The sequence below is a fragment of the Rutilus rutilus genome, assembly GCF_951802725.1.
Source record: "Rutilus rutilus genome assembly, chromosome: 12".
Classification (NCBI taxonomy): Eukaryota; Metazoa; Chordata; class Actinopteri; order Cypriniformes; family Leuciscidae; genus Rutilus; species Rutilus rutilus.
The window spans coordinates 30,012,943-30,032,635 of record NC_140217.1 but is presented as its reverse complement, the minus strand read 5'-3'; the positions used below and the strand labels follow the sequence as shown (position 1 = coordinate 30,032,635).

At 37.8% G+C, this 19,693-nt stretch overlaps 2 protein-coding genes across 7 annotated transcripts in view; one reads left to right on the top strand and one right to left on the bottom strand.

Moving 5' to 3' along the window:
• gabrb3 (gamma-aminobutyric acid type A receptor subunit beta3) overlaps positions 1 to 19,693 on the bottom strand; it is a 67,198-nt gene that overhangs the window by 30,000 nt on the left and 17,505 nt on the right. For 3 of the 5 annotated variants that reach the window (XM_084424887.1, XM_084424886.1, XM_084424889.1), the window contains exons 2-4: positions 12,678 to 12,725; positions 8,221 to 8,312; positions 8,020 to 8,087 (exon numbers count right to left, since the gene is read on the bottom strand). In XM_084424887.1, coding sequence (XP_084281013.1) covers positions 8,020 to 8,087; positions 8,221 to 8,312; positions 12,678 to 12,725 — 208 coding nt within the window. Of the gene's footprint in view, positions 1 to 8,019; positions 8,088 to 8,220; positions 8,313 to 8,403; positions 8,518 to 12,677; positions 12,726 to 19,693 lie in introns of those variants that run through there. The other 2 variants (XM_084424888.1, XM_084424890.1) reach the window with 1 other exon arrangement.
• Positions 9,215 to 19,693, top strand: part of gabra5 (gamma-aminobutyric acid type A receptor subunit alpha5) — a 39,018-nt gene continuing 28,539 nt past the window's right edge. The window contains exons 1-6 of one of the 2 annotated variants that reach the window (XM_084424893.1): positions 9,215 to 9,295; positions 14,488 to 14,748; positions 15,374 to 15,458; positions 15,678 to 15,802; positions 16,822 to 16,889; positions 17,275 to 17,495. In XM_084424893.1, the coding sequence (XP_084281019.1) occupies positions 15,376 to 15,458; positions 15,678 to 15,802; positions 16,822 to 16,889; positions 17,275 to 17,495 (497 nt within the window). In that variant the 5' untranslated portion in view covers positions 9,215 to 9,295; positions 14,488 to 14,748; positions 15,374 to 15,375. Of the gene's footprint in view, positions 9,296 to 14,061; positions 14,274 to 14,487; positions 14,749 to 15,373; positions 15,459 to 15,677; positions 15,803 to 16,821; positions 16,890 to 17,274; positions 17,496 to 19,693 lie in introns of those variants that run through there. The other variant, XM_084424892.1, reaches the window with a different exon arrangement.

Below are 19,693 nucleotides of genomic sequence, written 5' to 3'. Positions count from 1 at the left end.
GAGAAAGAGAGAGATTTACGATATTCTTTTAAATGCCTCCATAAGCAATTTGACGGGTCTTTGAATCTCAAGAAAGCATGTCTAGGTCACATTTAACCCTAAGTAAAAATATGTACAAGATACATGTTCCATAATAAATAAAGTCTTGAAATGAAGATGTTTTGCATTTGGACATTATTTTCATGAACATTAAACACATTCCCCCCCCAGATTCTCATAGTGAGTACAGATATATTGTTTCTATTTCTATTTTAATTTTTTGGTCATTTGTCCTGGTGGGGTTCTTTAAATTTCTTTAAAATAATAATAAAAAAAATACGGTAACACATTATTTTGCAGTGTCATTGTTACACGTTACATAGTTACTCTAGTTATAACTATAAACTATGCATAATTACATGCAACTAACCCTAACTGAACCCTATAGTAAGTACATGTAGTTAATTAATATTACTCAGTACTTAGATGCATAATTACACTTTAACAAGGACACCTTAAAATAAAGTGTAACCATAAATACATTTGTTTTTCTATTGAAATCAGCAAATATTAAACGTAATATTAAAAATATGAATGAGAATCTGATTTTTTTTTAGGGAAAAAACTTTCTTTTTTTTAAATCGTCCAAAAATTATATATACATACATATACATGTACATACATATATATATATATATATATATATATATATACATATACATACACACACACACACACACACACACACACACACACACACACACACACAAATAAATACAAAAATATATAGGCCTAATTTTATTTCTGTGTGAAATGTGACTGGGACATACTCTTGACAGGTTTTGTGAGATTCACCCCCTGATTGAACACAGAACAGCAGCAGTATATTGATTATGTCTGAATGCTTTTGATTTCTGAGAAATATTCTGCTTGCTAACAGCACATTTTGACAGGGTAATTTAATGCCGCCTGTGCTGGGCCCTCCTCGAGAGGCTGTGTAAGCAGCACGGTCCGTTAGATGCAAATTGTATTTAATTCATTTTTATGGAAGAGTGTAATATTTTCAACAATTTTTTCCCTTTCCCAAGCAATCTTGCTGACAGACAGCTTTGAATGGGATATTTCATGCCATAATTCTTGCACTGCGACTCAACTCTGTGAGTGAAAATATGTCTTTGCGTGAGTAATGACGTTACCACTACCCTGATTTTAGAAGTGAAGACAGAGAGAGAGAGAGAGAGAGAGAGAGAGAGAGAGAGAGAGAGAGAGAGAGAGAGACAGACAGACAGAGAGAGAGAGACAGAGACAGACACTGGTACAGTAAAATGTAATGCACATAAAGCAAATCTTTTTTTTACTCAAGGCACTGACTTTACCCCACTGACAGGAGAGCATGAGAGCTTTTAGTCTTTAACAGCCCTGCCACTTCCGGTCTGAAGACAGAATACAGCTGCATGCACTGACATCAAGAGCACAACATTGAAAAGTAGACCTTAATAGACAGCGCATGGATCATATTTCAATCTGAAGCTGTGTCTGCATTTTATGTAATACATTTGAGTTACAGAATGTTTTACAGATTTTTAGAACCATAAAGGTAAAAGGAAGAACAATCCAGGTTTCATTACAAGTTAAGCTATAAAATAATTGTCCAAAACAAATAAAGATTGTGCTGTGTTTTCACTGGAATGCATTTCCATTGAAAGTCTATGGGACATAAATAAACTTGAAAATACTGTATTAAATATATCCAGACTTTACATTACATGACATATACATGATAAGATGTGACTATTGTGACTGAATCACTTACCAGCCTCGTCTGAGCAATCATTCAACTTTTACAACGGTGTGAAGGGACGTGACATAACTGCTATGCTTAAAGTCACCCACATATCCAGTTTCTTATCTACCTAAAACAGTAGTCCCACCACTAAAATAATGATTTAGACAACTTTACACGACAAATCCTCAATTTAGTTACTACCCACTGTAATTTAGAGCTTGTTTTGAAGCCCGAACATCACTTTAACTTTAATGAACAAAGTTGTGTATTGTTAGACCATAACCCAACACAGTTGAATTAACAGAAATGTCTCAGAGCTTTAATTGTACTGAACAAGAAACATTGGTGTAACTTTCAAGAACAAACTTCAGGGTATGATATGATTATACTACAACCTGTCACAGTAAAGAGTGATTCTTTTAGAGCTTGAGCAAAAAAAAAACAAAAAAAAAACAATGAAGATATTCAGAGGAAACCATGGGAAAGCAGGAAAAAAAGAAAAAGCCTCTTGGGTAAAAATCTGGAGTGCATCTCAGTGTAGCTGCGCTGTCTCAGTCTATGCGTTTCAATGCTGTGGGGAATCCACAAATTCTTCTGTAATGTCTACCCATGTCACTACTGAACTTCTGGGACTGTTACTTTTGTCATACAATGTGACGGCAAGACATTCGAATCACATCCACTCCATTGACTTTGTTCTTCTTGGTTTCATTAACACACATACTAACTCAAATCTTGATGTGTTTCATGTCTGTCTCTGGCATGTCAGTCTAGCTAATGAGGTACCACAATTAAACGTTCAACACACACACATGCGCACACACCGCCTGCCCACCTGACACTCTGCAAGTGCGAGCCTCATTGCCATGGCAGCTGGCTATTTATACACTATGCCACACAATCAGGCCTTGTCACAGTCAACAGGGGCGTAAGAAAAGCCGTGGATATGTCAGTCAATCAGGACATGTTTTCCTGTGACTCAATGACTAATGGCAAGAGTTAACAGGTTTGGACTAAACATGGCTGGATGAGGCAGTTGTGCAATTCTGTCACTATATTACCTCCAACAATCTATCACACACATCACATACAGTTACACCTGCCGTTTAACAGTCTAAATGTCAACAGTTGAGCAACATTTACTTTGGTGAAATAGAAATGACTCCTGACTCCACTGAGGGGTCAAGATTTGGTTAGTATGGCCCTGTTAGCCCTTACTTGCAGGCTATACACACTGTTCTGGAAACAGCTCATGGTTGACCAATAGGGGTTTATCTTCGGCCATGTAGTTTTAGTGTATATACTTATATACACTACCGGTTTGGAGTCAGTATTTTAATGTCTTTGAAAGAAGTCTTTTATGCTCACCAAGGCCACATTTGATAAAAAAAAAGTAAATTTGTGAAATAGCATTACAAATTAAAATGTTTGTGTTCTATTTTATTTTGTATGTTAAAATGCAATTTATTCCTGTGATGGCGAAGCTGAATTTTCAACAGTGTCACATGATCCTTCAGAAATCATATTCCACTATGCTGATTTGGCACTTAAGCAACATTTCTAATTCATAATTATTATCAGTGTTATGCTGCTGAATATTTTTGTGAAACCTTGATACATTTGTTCAGAATCCTTTGAATGAAAGAAAGAAAACGGAACAGCATTTATTTGAGATATAAATCTTTTGTAAAATGTGACCCCGGACCACAAAACCAGTCACCTGTTTTTGAAATTGAGATTTATACATCACATCAAAGGTACATAAATAAGCTTCCCATTGATGTATGGTTTGTTAGGATAGGACAATATTTGGCCGAGATACAACTATTTGAAAATCTGTAATCTGAGGGTATAAAAAAATCGAAACATTGAGAAAATCGCCTTTAAAGTTGTCCATTTATGTTCACGATTGTGCTGTATTCACTCACAATTTTTTTATTTACGGTAGGAAATTTACAAAATATCTTCATGGAACATAATCTTTACTTAATATCCTAATGATTTTTGGCATAAAAGAAAAATCTATAATTTTGACCCATAAAATGTATTGTTGGCTATTGTCACAAATATACCCGTGCTACTTGTGACTGGTTTTGTGATCCAGGGTCACAAATAATAAATGTCTTTACTGTCATGTACTGTACTGTATTTTCATTGCATCACTGCTTATAATATCGTAGAAAACTTCTGAGGTGTATCCAGCCCTAACCAAAAAATATTTTAAAATGATATACTTTGTAATCTTCAGTCCAGACACACAGACAAAAACATAAGTGAATAAAAAAACAACCCATCAAATCAGCATAAGTCAACAAGCAACTATTCCACATTCAAACACCTTTAAACATTTGAAAAAGCTCTGCCTTGATACAAAAAGGGGCTATTCAAGCTGGGATGTTGAAGAACAATACCTTTTAAAGGCAGACTGGGGTCGAGGATATTCTAAATTGAAATTCCTAAAGCCTTTGGTGTTGTCAGCCACACTTACAAGTGAACTGAACACACCAGGGCACTTACAGGAGAATCTGTATTGAACACACCAGGGTTCAGCCTGTTACTGAAATTAAACAAACACAAAATGAAAGCTGTTTCATGTGACATATTGACAGAGTAAGGTCCTATTAAATATGTATGTGTGTGCTTGACAATAAATGTCAGAATAACAGAACATAGCTTAGTTCATAGTAAAATTACAACAACGACTGGGAAATAAAGTAATGCGCTGTCAACAATATATATCAATGTAAAAAGTAGTAAATCTAAACAATATGGCTTATTTCCGTCCTGATATGTCTAATTTTGTGAGCTATGTTAGATAAAGTTAATTGATTGTAGTTGTAACAAACTGTTAAAGAGGACCTATTATGCTGTTTTACTGAGATTGGTCAATCGCTTCGTGTTTTGAAAATGTCATGTCTCTTACCACAACTGCGATAGATCCGGGGTGGAAAAAACAGCATCTCTTGGATTTGGTGACAACCCACTACTAATGCAACTCAACCAGGCCTCACCCCCTTTATTTTGTGTATGCTTTGGGCAGGAATTATTTAAATGAGTAATATTGTGATGTGTACATTCCTGGAAAAAAATTTACCCTACAGTCAAGATGTTTCAGGTAGTTCAGAAACAGTGCTGATGTAGAGAATAACCTCGTTTGAAGTGGACTTTGCTTTGTAACTTTGCAGAACTTTTTCATGTGTAAAATGTAAAAAAAGGATAATAGGTCCTCTTTAATGCTGGGTAGATACTGCACGAGTTTATCCTTGATTTTCACTCGCCAACAGTTTTGCGGAATGCGTAGATGAATGGCCAAAATCTGAGGCAAATCGGTGCTCGTTCACGTGAGTTACAATCGCGTGGTGTGTATTATCAAAGACGCGATCTGAGTGAAGCGCCGATCTGTCACCGATGCCCGTGAGATATTTAGCATGCACCAATCACAGCATGCTAAATATCTGGACCTGTCACCGACTGTCCTGCAGTGTGAAATGTGTTTTGCCTGGAATTACATCTGTGAAGACCAACAGCCAAAGAGCATCAGCAAACATGGCTTCTGCATGCTCTTCTTTTTTTCCCCGTTGCAAATCAGCGCACCGACAAATTGACATAGTTTGTAGACCAGACAGAGTTTGTCGGGGATTCTTCCCATTGAAATGTTGTGTAATGTGTGACCCCCCCTGTCGCCGATCTGTCATGTAGTGTGCACACAACAGCAACTAAATGCAACCCCAGACTGTCATGTAGTGCGAGAAGAACAGCGATCCAACGATTTTGAAAATCGTGTAGTGTGTTCCCATCATATGTCAGTATCTCACCATATGCAAAATCCTTCTCAAATCACACATTTCAGCACCACGGACAGCAACAGTTTCTATGTGTGACGCAATGATTTCGACAGTATGTATCTATAATCCATTTTCCTTCTCGCAAACAGTAGTTTTGAGTAAGTAGTCATTCAACTCTGATGCATATATGAATGAATACTAAGAAGACTTTTTTCTTTCTCACACCAGCAAACACACTCTCAATCATATCACTTCAAAGATAATCTCAAGAGAGATGAACTATTTCATACAGTCTGCATAAGCAGTCATGTATACACAGGCGGAGTGTGTGCGGACATGCCTGTACGGGTTATGTTTCTTATTGCTCTCTATTCCTGTCATTCCCTGGATGCTTAACTGTCTCACAGAATAATAATCACACTGACTTCTGTAATCCCTACTGTGCACAGAGGTTTCCCTGATATCCCCACTGTGCTGGGCTGCGTTGAGCTTTGCTGAGCTGAGCCAACCCCCGCCACACACATACACACACATCCTTGTCCTCACCCTGCCTGGACCACTGCTATTAACAATATGGGCCAAGTAATCCTAATTTGTACCTCTAAAGAAAGCTAATCCATTATACAGAAATAACTAATCTGTAAAGAGCAAACACCATTCTTAGGCTGGAAAATCCTGTTAGCGTCTGCTTGATTACCTTACCATTAGACTTCCCGTGCAAAGCGCTCTAAGTTCAGTCACATGGCTAACCTCATCAACCGGGATAATGTCTGCAGCACTGTTGATTTCGGCTACAAATTGAGTTAATAGTTCATGCTGACAGGGTCAGTTTTACTCCACGGGAGAACTAAAGCTAAATGTGTGTCTATAGTGAATAACTCACATACTGTACCTGATAAGACTAAGTGTGGTCGTGTTTAATTATTAATGATCTTAATATTGCAAAAATGCACTGATCAATGCATTTCTACAGTGAGTGGGAGAAGTGCAAAGGAAAGGAAAGATGTGGGCAGAAGAGTTGGGCTGAGTAGCATAGCATTACAGACAGCTCCAATCAGAGCAGCGCACATCTCACATGACGACAAGCGAAAAATGATGCAATAACAAATTTGGAGTGTTTTCTTACAGATAGAACTAAATCAAAAGTAACTAACAAGCTAAAAGCTCATTAACCTGGACAACCTGCTAAATTTCAGGGACAAATATTCAAAATGAAAAACTATGCCATATCCGGGCTGATTTTTCAAGTTGTAAGAGTTTTTGTGATTGCATGGGTTGTGTGACTTTCACCGCTCTGAGCTGCAACAGACGTGTTTTGGAGTTAATCTAAGATTAGTGCACCTTGTTCAAACTCTCACCTTTAAAAGTAAGATCAGTGACAGGCTTAAAGGTAAAGTGACATATCAAATCTCTAGGATACATATCCTCTGATGTGACACAATGCCAGAGCAAATCAAAGTCAAAGTTGAGATCAGACATAACGACTTTCACAAAGAACACAATATTGAAGAAATTTAATTGCAAATATGTCAAAACAGTTTTGATCCACACTGGGACAATTGTCTGACATATCATGCTATGTACAGTAGATGAGGACAGATACTGGACAATTTCATCTTGTCAGTCTATCAACTTTACAAAAGAATAAACACAAGTCTAGGTGACTGATGATCACTTCTTGTGTCACAGTCAAGCTGTGTCCTTGGCATATGTGTCCATCCCCTTGTGGGACTCTAAGCTGACAGCATCCTCCTTTCAGTGCCCAGGTGAGAGGGCTAACCTATCTGCATATTCATGACTGTGAAATGGACATGGTCTCCATAGAGACAACCCTTCTCATACTCTGATGTGGACATGTACCACTGAGAACCTTTGACTCGACATTTTATACCGTATAATTAAGTCTATATATCAAGTCTGTATGAGTTCTACAGTCAAAACAGCCAAAAATAGAATGTATGTAACACAAACATACGCTTCATATTTAATCCACTAATGTTGTGTTACCCATGTATCCATGAATCATAAACACTTCAGTACAGAATGCAAACTTTTATTGACTCAAAAAGCACCACTACAGTTTCTAGTCCTAAAATGTGGGAAGTGTTTTTTAGTTTTTTTTTAATTCAAATCACAATAAAAGCTATCATCTGACATTGGAAGTGATTTGCTGGTGCTGATCTGCACTGATAAAGCATTAACATGATGAAAAAAAAAACACCACATCGTCGACAATGAAGTCCTGGCAGGATTTTAATATTAAAAACACTTCCCTTACTAGACCTTGGCACTAAAACAGATTGAGCAAAGCTCTAGCACTCACAGGCAGAAGACACTAAGCTATGTGGATTCAGCACCATGGACAGCACCACGGAAAGCTCTTTTACAAATTCACAGGACATGTCCAAAAGTCTGCTTATGCTACTTATCAATGGTTCGATAAATAATTAAAGATAGAAACAGACATACCATGTTGACCTCCGACACCATGTCTATGCTTGCCACATCGATGCTCATGCCTACTGCCACTGGTGCACCTTAAATGAGAAGAAAAACTTAATCCTCAAGTTCACCAAAACCATTTATTTATTTTATATCAGTCTTTAAAACAATCTGTAAATACTTATGTAACATTAAAAGTAACAATTAATGAATTGAGCGACATCATACCTCCAAAGTCTGGTCGAAGACGAATGTCATACCCTTTCAAAAGCTTGTCTACTGTCTCTTTGACAAAAGACATGTTTCCTGGTTCATTGGCGCTGTAAAGAAACAATAAAGAAGGTTATTCCATCATATTAGAGCCCAGGAGGTCTATGCTCTCGCGCCATGGTCTCCACCAGCTCTTCTTACCTTTGAGCACAGCACATCACTGCCACAATTACCGGTAATGAAAGAACACCAAACAGCCTTCGTTTCTGTATTCCAAACATTCCTTATACTCTTTCAGACAAGGAATCGAGCGACAAAACTGACGTTGTATGGTTTCCTTGCGTAGGGTAACACGTTACGTTATTCCATCAGTGGGTCTTTGCTAAACTCCAATGACTGTCAAACACGCGTAAACAAATCGCTGCGATCCGCGTTTTCGCTCTCTTGCGGAGACTGCGTTATTTGGTTAGGTGCTCGGTGAATACAATGCATTTTGCCCAAGACACTACCGGAGCTTGCAGCAGGGGAGTCTGTGTTTGGGGCACAGCCAGATCTCCATCCTTCGGTTTTGACGCTCGTAGCTGTGCTGTCCCGAATTTACACCCTCTGTTGAAGTCTCAGTCTTACGCCTCTTTTTTTATTTCAGCTAAGCAAAGCAAGGAATACTTATTTTCCCACATAAAGCCAACAAAATACGCTTGTTATCAGATGTTCACTCGGGAAAACGCGAGAATTGGAAACTGAAACTGAAATTTCGGGCACTGATTTCGAAAATGATGACCGAGTCTACCGGAGTGTGATGAAATTGACATGTGAGCACGAGGACTTCACTATAAGTAAAGTGGTCACGTGACATTCCACAAGCTTCGTCGTGAAGTCGTTCTTGCTAGTGTGTAGTGCGGAGTTTACCGAAATATTTCTTTCAACATGTCAATTCAAACAAAAACTTAACTGTATATCGCAACAAAACACCGGTGTTGTTTCGTTGGGCTCGTTAACTAGAAGAAAAAGTGTATATACAGGCGAGTAAACGTTGAAGAGAACGACTGGAAAGGGTTTCCCCAACTCTTCCTTCATGGAGAACAATAAAACGGTGAGTATTTTAGCTCGTGTATTCTTGCCGTTCCTGCTGGTGGGTGTAGCCTACATCACAAATCTTTGTGAGAGGAAAGCAACTTGGTTACAACAAATCCAAACCAAATCACAACTTCTTGCGTTGTAAATTAGTCCTTTGCTGTTCAAGTGCAGGACGGTCTGATGTAACCATCAGGTTTGGGGGTTTCTTGCTGGAAGACACAGGAAGTCAAAACCAAAAAATGGTTGAGGAGGGGCCATAAAACAATTGATTTGTTTTACATATAAATAAAGTATATATTATATAGACGTTTCATAAGTATTCAAAATTCGCGAGTAGGCCTAGGTAACCATAAACAGTTGGCTGGACTGGACTTTCAGTTTTCGGTATCGGGCATTATTATTATTTATCACTTTCTTATAGACATACATATATTATTAAAAAATTGCATTTTTGTTTAAAATGCCTAGGCTATATTTTAAAATGAAGAAAAAAAAAAAAAAACTTTCAAAATGATACTGTCATAACTGTTAAAGGTGCAGTAAGCGATTTCTGGTAAACCCTGTTGATATTTAAAATCACCAAAACAAACACACCCCTATCTTGATGCCTCCAATCCGCCCCCAGATTCACATAAAAGTACACATATGAGGTACACAAGCAATGACTATGGCGTAAACGAAAAACCATATATTAGGAGAAAGTCATCTCACTTTTCGGACACACTTTGGGAGCCTTGAATGCTTTGGGATGCTTGAAAAGGGCAGTGGAGAAGGTTTACACATTCCAGGCTTATAATAATAATAATAATAATAATAATAATTCCCGCTCCTTAAAGTCTCTCCAGCGCTGGAAAACCTCTCCAATATTAACCTGGGTCCTACCTCTTGCCTGATCGTAACCCTTCTTTTTAAAGTTATGTTCCCCTGGCCTTTTCATCTTTTGTATTTTCTCTACCATCTCTCTTTCTATAGTCATTCTGCTAATGTCTCTCATGTATACACCCCTTACTGCTGTCCACTTTCAACAGCGTTTTTCAAAAATGGCTTACTGCACCTTTAAGTGGTTACTCAGCTCATTCCTTACATTTGAGTGTTCTGGACACTAGTAGGCTAATCTTTCTCTTTCTGAGAAGATCATTTCAGCTGCACATCTGCTACATCAAGGTATCAAATGGCAGTGCTTTATAACTTTATTAGAACATTACATTTATAAGAACACCTTCTGTACTGTAGCCAACCTCAGCATGCCAGCATACACACTAATAGTGATAAACAGAACATCATGGCACAGAGTGGAAGGAGAAAAACGCTACTGTATTGATACCTTCTGTGATAAAATCAATCTGATATATTACTTGTTCTCACTACCACTCCCCATCAATGGATATTAAGGCTCCTCCATTGAGCCTCTAGACAATTTTATTATACATAATCAGATTTTCAGTGAGGCTTGACAGTCTGCTGGAGATTAAGCCGAAGTGTAATGGCTTCTTCCAAGCTTTAAAAACTCATTAAACTAATCCTGTTAATTTGACCTGTGTTCAAAAAACTGGTCTGCATTGTTCTGACTGAAAGGTTGTTTAAGGGAGCTGTTGCTGGATTTGATATGGTCAATGGTCGAAGTTAGTGGCTTTCTTAAATCCCCCAAGCTACATTTAGACTGTAGTGTGCAGACTGATGCGGGGCTAATGCTTTTAGAAGCAGATGCCGGATGCAGAGGGATGTGGCTGTGCTTCCTGGTACTGTTTCAGAAGCTTCAGAGCCGAGGACTGAGTCTCCACCGAGATGTCCATTCTTCTTGAGCTCTCAAGTACATACTGTATTTTTTTTAGCTTGGCAACATTTAGCATTTGATCCGCTGCCTGAAATAGTGTTAGGAGGACTATATTATGGATACTTGTTGTTAACAAATATTGATCTGTTTTAGGACAACTAGTCCTGGGTAACCATTCCTAATCAGTTATTGAGTTTGAAATTATAATTTGAATGTAAGGAAAATAGAATCACATTAGAATTGACATTCTAAGAAATTCGAAACAGTAATTTTTAACAAGGAAAGCAAAGTGTATTAAGTCCTTGATTGTTATAGATTGAAATTTTTATTTTGTTTATTTCATTGTATTTTATAAATTAACTTTTTTGGACCAAGGTGAAAGTGCACCTCATTTCTCAAAATGCCTTACTGGTGTTTTTGAATTGCAGTTCAATAAATTCCCTTTCCTGCCATTCCATTTCAACTTCGTGTGTGGCCAGTTCCAAACTCATGGATTGGCTGGGTGTAAATTCTTTAGGTCTGAAATTTGTTTCTGAAAACACTTCTTTGTACAGAACTAAAAGTTAAAGTTTAAGACTTATGTTCAGTAAGTGCCCTTGCCCCTTTTACTATCACGTTGGCATTAATAGAGTATAATGTGTTCAATATTCAATTCTAAGATGATTTCTTTTTGTAGCTGTAGGCTACATGTGTAGCTGGAATGATTTCTATGCTTCTTGCAGCATAAACATTTATAAAGAGCAGCTACTATAAGGAGAGAGATAGAAAGCGAGGGTAGCTCTGAACAGCACTTACCCACACACACCCACATCCCATCATCCAAACAAAGCACTCCACTCACACATCATCTGCAAATGCAAAGGCTCCTCAGTGTGTGGGCTGAGCAAATGGCACCGAGTCACGGTCACACACCAAGCCAAATGCTGTTAATGCTGTAGATTTCCTTTAAAGTAACACTAGTCAAACAGGCTGTGGGAGGACTGAAACCTTTCACGATCCCTGCCTTTAAAATGACCATTGTCCCCTGACCTCTCTAAATGTGAGGTAATAGACCGCGTCCACAAGTTCACAAGGCACTTTGCTTTATTTCGCCCACTGAACTATCAAAGCAATTTTCTGATCTACTGTATAGGGGTGAGGTAGTATCAGTAAGAGGGGAATAACTGGTTTCCACTGAAAGGGTTTTTCCTTCCATTCGTGTCAATTCGCAGATGCAAAAGACCTCTCTCCTCCGCACGCCCCCTCCACCCCCTCCAGATTAAATGGACACAGATAAATAGTTTCTCTGGATGGAGTGAATATTGCACTGTGCTGAATGAATAATGTATGTACGTGGCTGACATTGTCGGTCTGATTTGTTTTAGATTGAGACAGAACTCTGCAAAATCACTCGTAATACCCATTGAAAAATTCAGACCCCTGCGATACTGCGAAACTCCCATCCTGAGGCGTTAACAACATGCCGTCGATAATAGGGAAGAAAAAATAATTTTTCAATGCTGTAAATAAAACAAAGATTATTGGAGTAAGTCTTACAAGAAAATATATTTTAGTCTTTCTACTTCAAAATATCATGTTTAATTCACGTTTTCTTTTTTTTTTGCCATACAAATAAGTCACTTACCTTGTGTCATAGATTGCAAACAGCTTTTTATTCCCATCCACAGCATTCCTGCAAAACAGAAAGGGAGGTGATGTTACTATTCCCATCATTCAATGCCATGTTACTATTTTTGGAATCAACACACTCTCTAAGCAATTGTTATGGTTCTGATTGTGTACAGTAAAAGAAAAGAATCCCAAAAACCATTCCCAAATATATCACTTTTAACTCATAACATATGTCTTGGGTTCAAACATAGGCTGCTTTTTTTCTTAGTTATTCAAGCTCTGTTTAACATGCGCACATACACACACTCGCAACTAGATCATGTTTATCAGATGCTCGCTGGACACAGGTGGACTGTAGAGGTAACAGCTGCTCTGTGTGGAAATCTCTGGAGTGCACATCAATGGAGTCAATCAACAGTCAGACAAAAGCGCCTCAAAAATAAATCAATCCCCAAATCACATTACTAAATATCACATTATGCTTAGACAACAAACTGTCTTTACTATCTTCATGAACCTAGAAATAATCTTGTCCTATAAGGGATGCTTGTTTGTTTGTTTTTTCGATAGCAGTGTGACCATTAAAACCAACCCAAAGCAGATGTTTAATTTACTTGCTTTGATTCTCTTGCTGTAAATCAATGTAACACCTGCATACATTACCCATGTGCGTGCATTTTTACTGGGAGTCTTCAATACACATGCTTGTTTTATTTTTGAAGTAATCTTAATACATTTGTAGTATTTTGCATAATCACTAGAATAGTGGTGTAATAGCAATGCTTTTTGCATGTGTGTGTGTGTGTGTTGGAGACATTTCCCAGTTGCCCTGTCACCCCAAATCAGCATAAAATGTGTCATTATAAAATAAACTAGTTCTTTTCACTTATGCACAACGTGAAATTGGAGCAGGTAGAGCTTTTAAGGTTTTCATTTATCGACTGAGTCACTGCAGTGATAGTCAGCATCAGAGAAAAAAAATGGGATTAGAGTTCCCTCTGATGGCTGTCCTCATTACTACTCCATTCTGTTTCATATAAAACAATACTTGCTCTCAAACCATTTTTTATATCTAGTCCTATCAAATCAATATTATGTATCTTTGGCTGATACCTTGATGTATTTATATACCTATACTTCGTATATATTTTAAACTATTTATAAAAAAGGACTATTCTATAATTTACAACTCGTTATAATTGGGCAAACTGATACTTTTAAACCATAATTATTCTCAGTGGAGATATAATGATCCGCATGTAGAGAAAGCCAGTCTTCATTAAACAGCCTGGCGCATGGGGAGCTGCCTGGAGCTAAACGCTCGCGCGCAAAATGCATAGTAAGCAGAATTGTTGGGAAATCCACTCATTTTCTGGCGTCCGCGTTTGTAACGCGCGCAGGGGACGGGGGTAATCGCGCTTTTCTCTGAATAAGCTCAAACAAGATAAGTTTCAAAACCCAACGGGCGCTTAAATTTCCCTCGGGGGGTAATTATGCCGCGCGAGCGGAGGTGACGTCCTATTACTTTGGTCCCAAATACGAACAAATGCCTCTAGAGTGACAGTTGGGCTAGAGTGAGGAGAGCAACGGACGTCAAACCGCCGACCCGGTAAGCGGAGAATCCGGTTAAACTCTGTAACGCTTGAACGGTTGCGCAGATAAGCGTTGAGATGTCGTGCTAGGCTACCACAGAGGAAAGAAGGGGGAAAAGTAATGGTCTGTTAAAGGGAATTTGTTGACTAGAGGGAGAATAGGGGAAGAGAGAAAACAAAGACTAGGCTATTTTAAGGGCTGCCTGGTTACTGTCTTTCAATTGGATTTAGGAGTGATGAAGGGGTCTTTGGGATGCGGTGGAAAGGAAGGGATGTTCTGCAGCGGCTGTTCAGTCACTGAATCGTAAAAGAGGACAGAACAATGAGCCTGTATGGTTAAGACTGGATATATCTGAAGAACAACGCATCTACTACTGCTGTAAGCTGAACGTTGCAGGATTTGGCTCACTGCTTCAAAAGGAATTCATTGCATTTGTTTTTTTTGTTTGGTTTTTTCCAACGTGGATCCACTGCACCATTCAGATATTTAAGGTAAGATGCGAGGCTTTTACTGTACACGATCTCTGCTCAACTCTGCTTTGTAGGACTCACTGTAAATGTTCGACAAGTTTATACGCCAGATGTTGTTAAAACTAAGCATTACAGCCGCTGCAAACTCAGCGCTCCTACTGCTTTTTACAAACGGTCACGTTGAAAGAAATGTTGCAAACTGGCATACAATCGAAATGCACAACACATTTGTTTGACATAGAAAATAGTCTTAAAATTTGATTTAAAAATTAAAAAAAAAAAATATATATAGGCTATCTTGTATAGTATCTGAAATTGGCTAAAAAAATTATATAGTTAAAAAAATTAATTTATGGCATCAATTGTTATTACTTATTTTTATTATGATTATTATTAAAGTAATAATGAAAAGGTGTCCAAATTTTAACTGTATAGCTGACCAAAACTGTTTGTTTAACACTTCGTAAATTATATTGTTTTTAAGTTTACTGATCATCCTGTTTTAGGGATTTTGTATATACCTCTATTTCTAACTTACCTTCTCAATTTATTTTAAATTAAAGTGTGCAGAATTCATGGAGTTTCATGGAGAATGATAAGATTATCATGCTGGTATGAATGACTCCATATGCTGCACTCTTTGCAGGTATGGGATATGGACCCCACTGCAGCGCCAAAATGAGAAGCATGTGGGTCGGTGTTTTGTTCATGACTTTCACCTGCCATCTGAGGTAGATTACGTTTAATGTAACTTTCTATTTCTCGTTGACTTCATATTATTTTCTAGTTAATTGCAGGAGTCAATTAATGTAACATGCATATATGTCTGTTGATTCTATTGATATCTTGAGAATGCACATTTTCCAGACAATTTTATCATTGTGGTCACCTAATGGATATAGGAACTAATACTTGTAGTTATTAATTATCTGTATGGTCTTGTGCATCAGCCTCTCCCAGTCTACTACAGGGACTCCTAAAGAGTCGGAGCTCAATGATAACATCACAGTATTTACACGAATCCTGGATGGATTGCTGGATGGCTACGATAACAGACTGCGACCTGGGCTTGGAGGTAAACTCTGCCTAGATACCATGCCTAGATACTTCAAAAATCTGTAGCAAGATTGTGATTTAGCGAGAGGCGTTTTTTTTCTTTTTTTTCTTTTTTTTCTTGTATATTAGGGCAATTAATGTCTGGCATTGACCTCTGGTAGTTATATTGAAAAGATGTCCTCAGATAAAGGCAGATGGTTAAACAGAGAGAACGCCTGCACATTCCATCGTGACCAGCAGCATGAAGGACTTTCAAAAGAAAAGAAAAAAAGAGAGAGAGAGAGATGCTGCTTCTATTCAATCCACTAACTGGGAGGAAGTGTTTTCATACAGGAGATGTTTGCACAGAGTAGAAGTGATCACAGAAATTTCCTGGTTCTCTGTGAAAATCAAACAGCCACTATTTCCCGGCACTTGCAATTACAGTGTTCTTGCAAGAGACAGAGAGAGAGGGTGGGCGAGAGAGAAGGGATATGAATGTGCCCGCTGACCTTGAGAAAGCTATCGCTCTTTTCAATAGGTGCTGGTTTATTGTTCTCAGATGTCAAAATCATGCCGTTATGGCAGAGAAAGAGAATTAACACTGGCTGCACCTGTTTCCATGTGAAAACTGCGCATCAGCAACATGATGTCAATTGACAAATGATGGATTTAGACATGATTTAGTACTTTGAGAAGGAAAGTGCAGTCAGGAGCCTGGAATTAACTGCTTTTCATTTAAAATGTATGCAACTAAAAGAAACAGCGTACCAATACAAATAGCGAATCAAAGCGTACTTTAATGGAAATTCTGCATATATTTTATATTCTATTTATTTATTTAGGCCTACGATATATACACTATTTATATATATACTTGATTGGAAATTCTGCATATTTTATTTACATTCTCTCTCTCTCTCTCTCTGTATATATATTAGTAAATGAATATATAAAGTATGTGTAGTATAAAATATGTAGAACTTCCATTATAGTATAAATATATAACATCCAAAATTAAACAATCTAATAAATCCCTATTTGTTTGTGGCTTTACAGAGAAAGTGACTGAAATTAAGACCAACATCTTTGTCACCAGCTTTGGGCCAGTGTCAGATACTGAGATGGTAAGTATTTAAACCAGATCCTTTCTTCATGAAGAAACACCATTCATTCACGGAAATTCCCAACTGAGATAACTCCTCATTAAATCCTGCCTCACTCTGTAACATTACTTCACCTCTGCAACATTTCCTGAAATTCTGCATGCAATATCTTAGGTAGGTCACAGTATGATTTGATGAATGCAACTATTGTTCATTTTTTATATTTAGTCATGTGACACGTTTGATTTTGCCTTCAGGCAAGGTCATCGCTGTAATTCATGGGCCCCTGGAGAAAAAGTTTATGGGGAGGCCTTAGTGTGCCCCTCCTCCTCATCACAGGGCCTGGGGTTCCTCACGACGACCCTGCCTTCTGGTGCACACTAAATGAACATTTTCCTTTGAACAGGAATACACCATTGATGTGTTTTTCCGTCAAAGCTGGAAAGATGAGCGTTTGTGTTTCAAAGGGCCAATGGAGATGCTACCTCTGAATAACCTGCTGGCCAGCAACATCTGGACACCTGACACCTTTTTCCTTAATGGCAAAAAATCCATTGCTCACAACATGACAACGCCCAACAAGCTTCTGAGACTGAAGGATGATGGGACATTGCTGTACACCATGAGGTACCAGTTTAAGCTACAATGCCTTGTCATTTCACAGTATGAAATGCTGTCTGCATGAATGGATTTGAGTATGGGTAGTACAGCCATACATTTGATCCTCATCTCATTTAATGGCCTCCTCACCTCTGTTTTGCACTGCTGAACCCACTGCTATGTGACAGATGTGTTAAGCACACATGAACTCGGCTCCTGCTGAACTCAGCATCTCATGTGCCGCATCGAACAATCTCAGTGGGAATGTTCAGCTTGCCCCTGCTAAAGCTTTTTCTCTATACTTGTTTTTTTTTTTTTTTTTTGACGTTGTCTTCTCACAAGAGGACACATGAGTTTACCTTTGTTGTTTTCATTAGTGGTTCGCCATGTTTTAGATTCCTCATACTTACTCTCTTTATATTTCACAGACAAAATTCTTCTTGCTCTGTTTATGCTATAGACTTGAATGATACTTCAGATCATCCTGCTTATTGAGGAGAGGTGTGTTATTATTTATTTAACGACCACAGTGATTTTCCCAATAGGCAAAGAATTTACATTGCTTTGCACTGAAAAGGGATCAGAAGCATCCTCTCTCGGGTTCAGAAAATTATAGAAGCCATGAGGCCTTGGGGTCTTTCAGGTCCCTGCAGGGTTCAACAGTAACATTGTTGGTTTGTTTATTTATTTATTTATTTATGCCCTGCCAATATTTTCACAGGCCTTAACACAAAAAAGTACAAATTATAATTTTTTATTATGTATATTTATAATTTAAATAATTACTTTTTCTATGCATTATTCAGTATTTTTTATTATACACATTATGTTACTTTAAACAAATTATTTTTAAATAGAACTTTAAGCTTTATTTACCAAAACAAGGCAGAAAATTATACACTTTTACTGGAAAATGATGGAATGCAGTACACTTGAAAATAAAATAAAAAACAACAAAAAACAACTGATTGTTTGACATCTATTATTACTGATGCTACCAAGACTAATCACACTGACTAATCATTCTTGCACTTTTGACTAAACCACTAAACCTCATATATGTTAGCCAGTTTTATCTTAAAAAATCTTTTGACTTTGGTTAGTGTACTGATGCCCCAAATGCTCTATTTGGGGACACTGCAATAACATAGAGGCAGATTCAAAATGTGTTGAAACTCCACACACATACTGTATCTAGTTTCTTCTCTTTGTACTCTAGACCAGTCACCCAAGGGTGTTCCAACCTAACGGTGTACAATAGAAAAGAAAGTAAAAGGGGGGTGAGGCAAAATAAGAGTTAGAAACAAAGTTGGCTGTATGTTTTATGCCCCTGTTGTTGAGTTGTTCTTCACAGACTGTCTGCTCCATTACTCGCAATACCAGGGCAGAGGGAGAGAACACACACATACACGCACACTTACAATCACATACACACACACACACACACACACACATACAGTTTCTGCTCTCCCAGCTATCATCAGCAACAATCTACTGCCAAGTGCCGTGCACTGCTGTGTTAGTGCTGTTGTATAAAAGCCGCTATTGTTGTTCTCGAAATGGCATCAATACTAAATCCTCTCTATAGTAGAACCTGCTTGTTTAAGTGCTGAATTTTGAGGCGCACAATCGTAATAGTGTTTGGATTATGAGGGTTATGTATTAGTTATTTTTATTCTCTGAGGTAACAGTTATGATGATCCATTATATAATGAGTTATTAGCTTTTATTAACTCAAATTCAAATGCAATGGAGAATTTGGTGAGTTTTCCATAGAGGTAACAATTAGATTTCATATAGTGGGTCTAAAAGCAATATAAAATAAATGGAAAAGGCAAAGAACATGGATCATTTCATTTACACAAAACGCATTCCTTGCTCATTTGCAAAGCTTCACTGTTTTTTTTTTCATTTTAATTATTGCGTTGTATATTGTGAGACCAAACACTTATTACAAAATTACTCAATTGATAAAACCTTAGATAGAGCTGCTTTTTTAGACTGTAAATTGAACGAGATCATCAATCAAACATTAATGACTCTGAGAGGAAATTACTTGGAGCATGTCATTTAGAAATCAATGGTGGAGCTATTGTAGCTTGCCTACAATAAACTCTGCCCAGTGTTGCATTTCCTAACAGTGCAAACCATTAAAAGGGCTTTTTACCACTCACCAATGCGCACATTGTTTCCGGAAAAGTGATCAGCAGTAAGGTTTTTTTCTT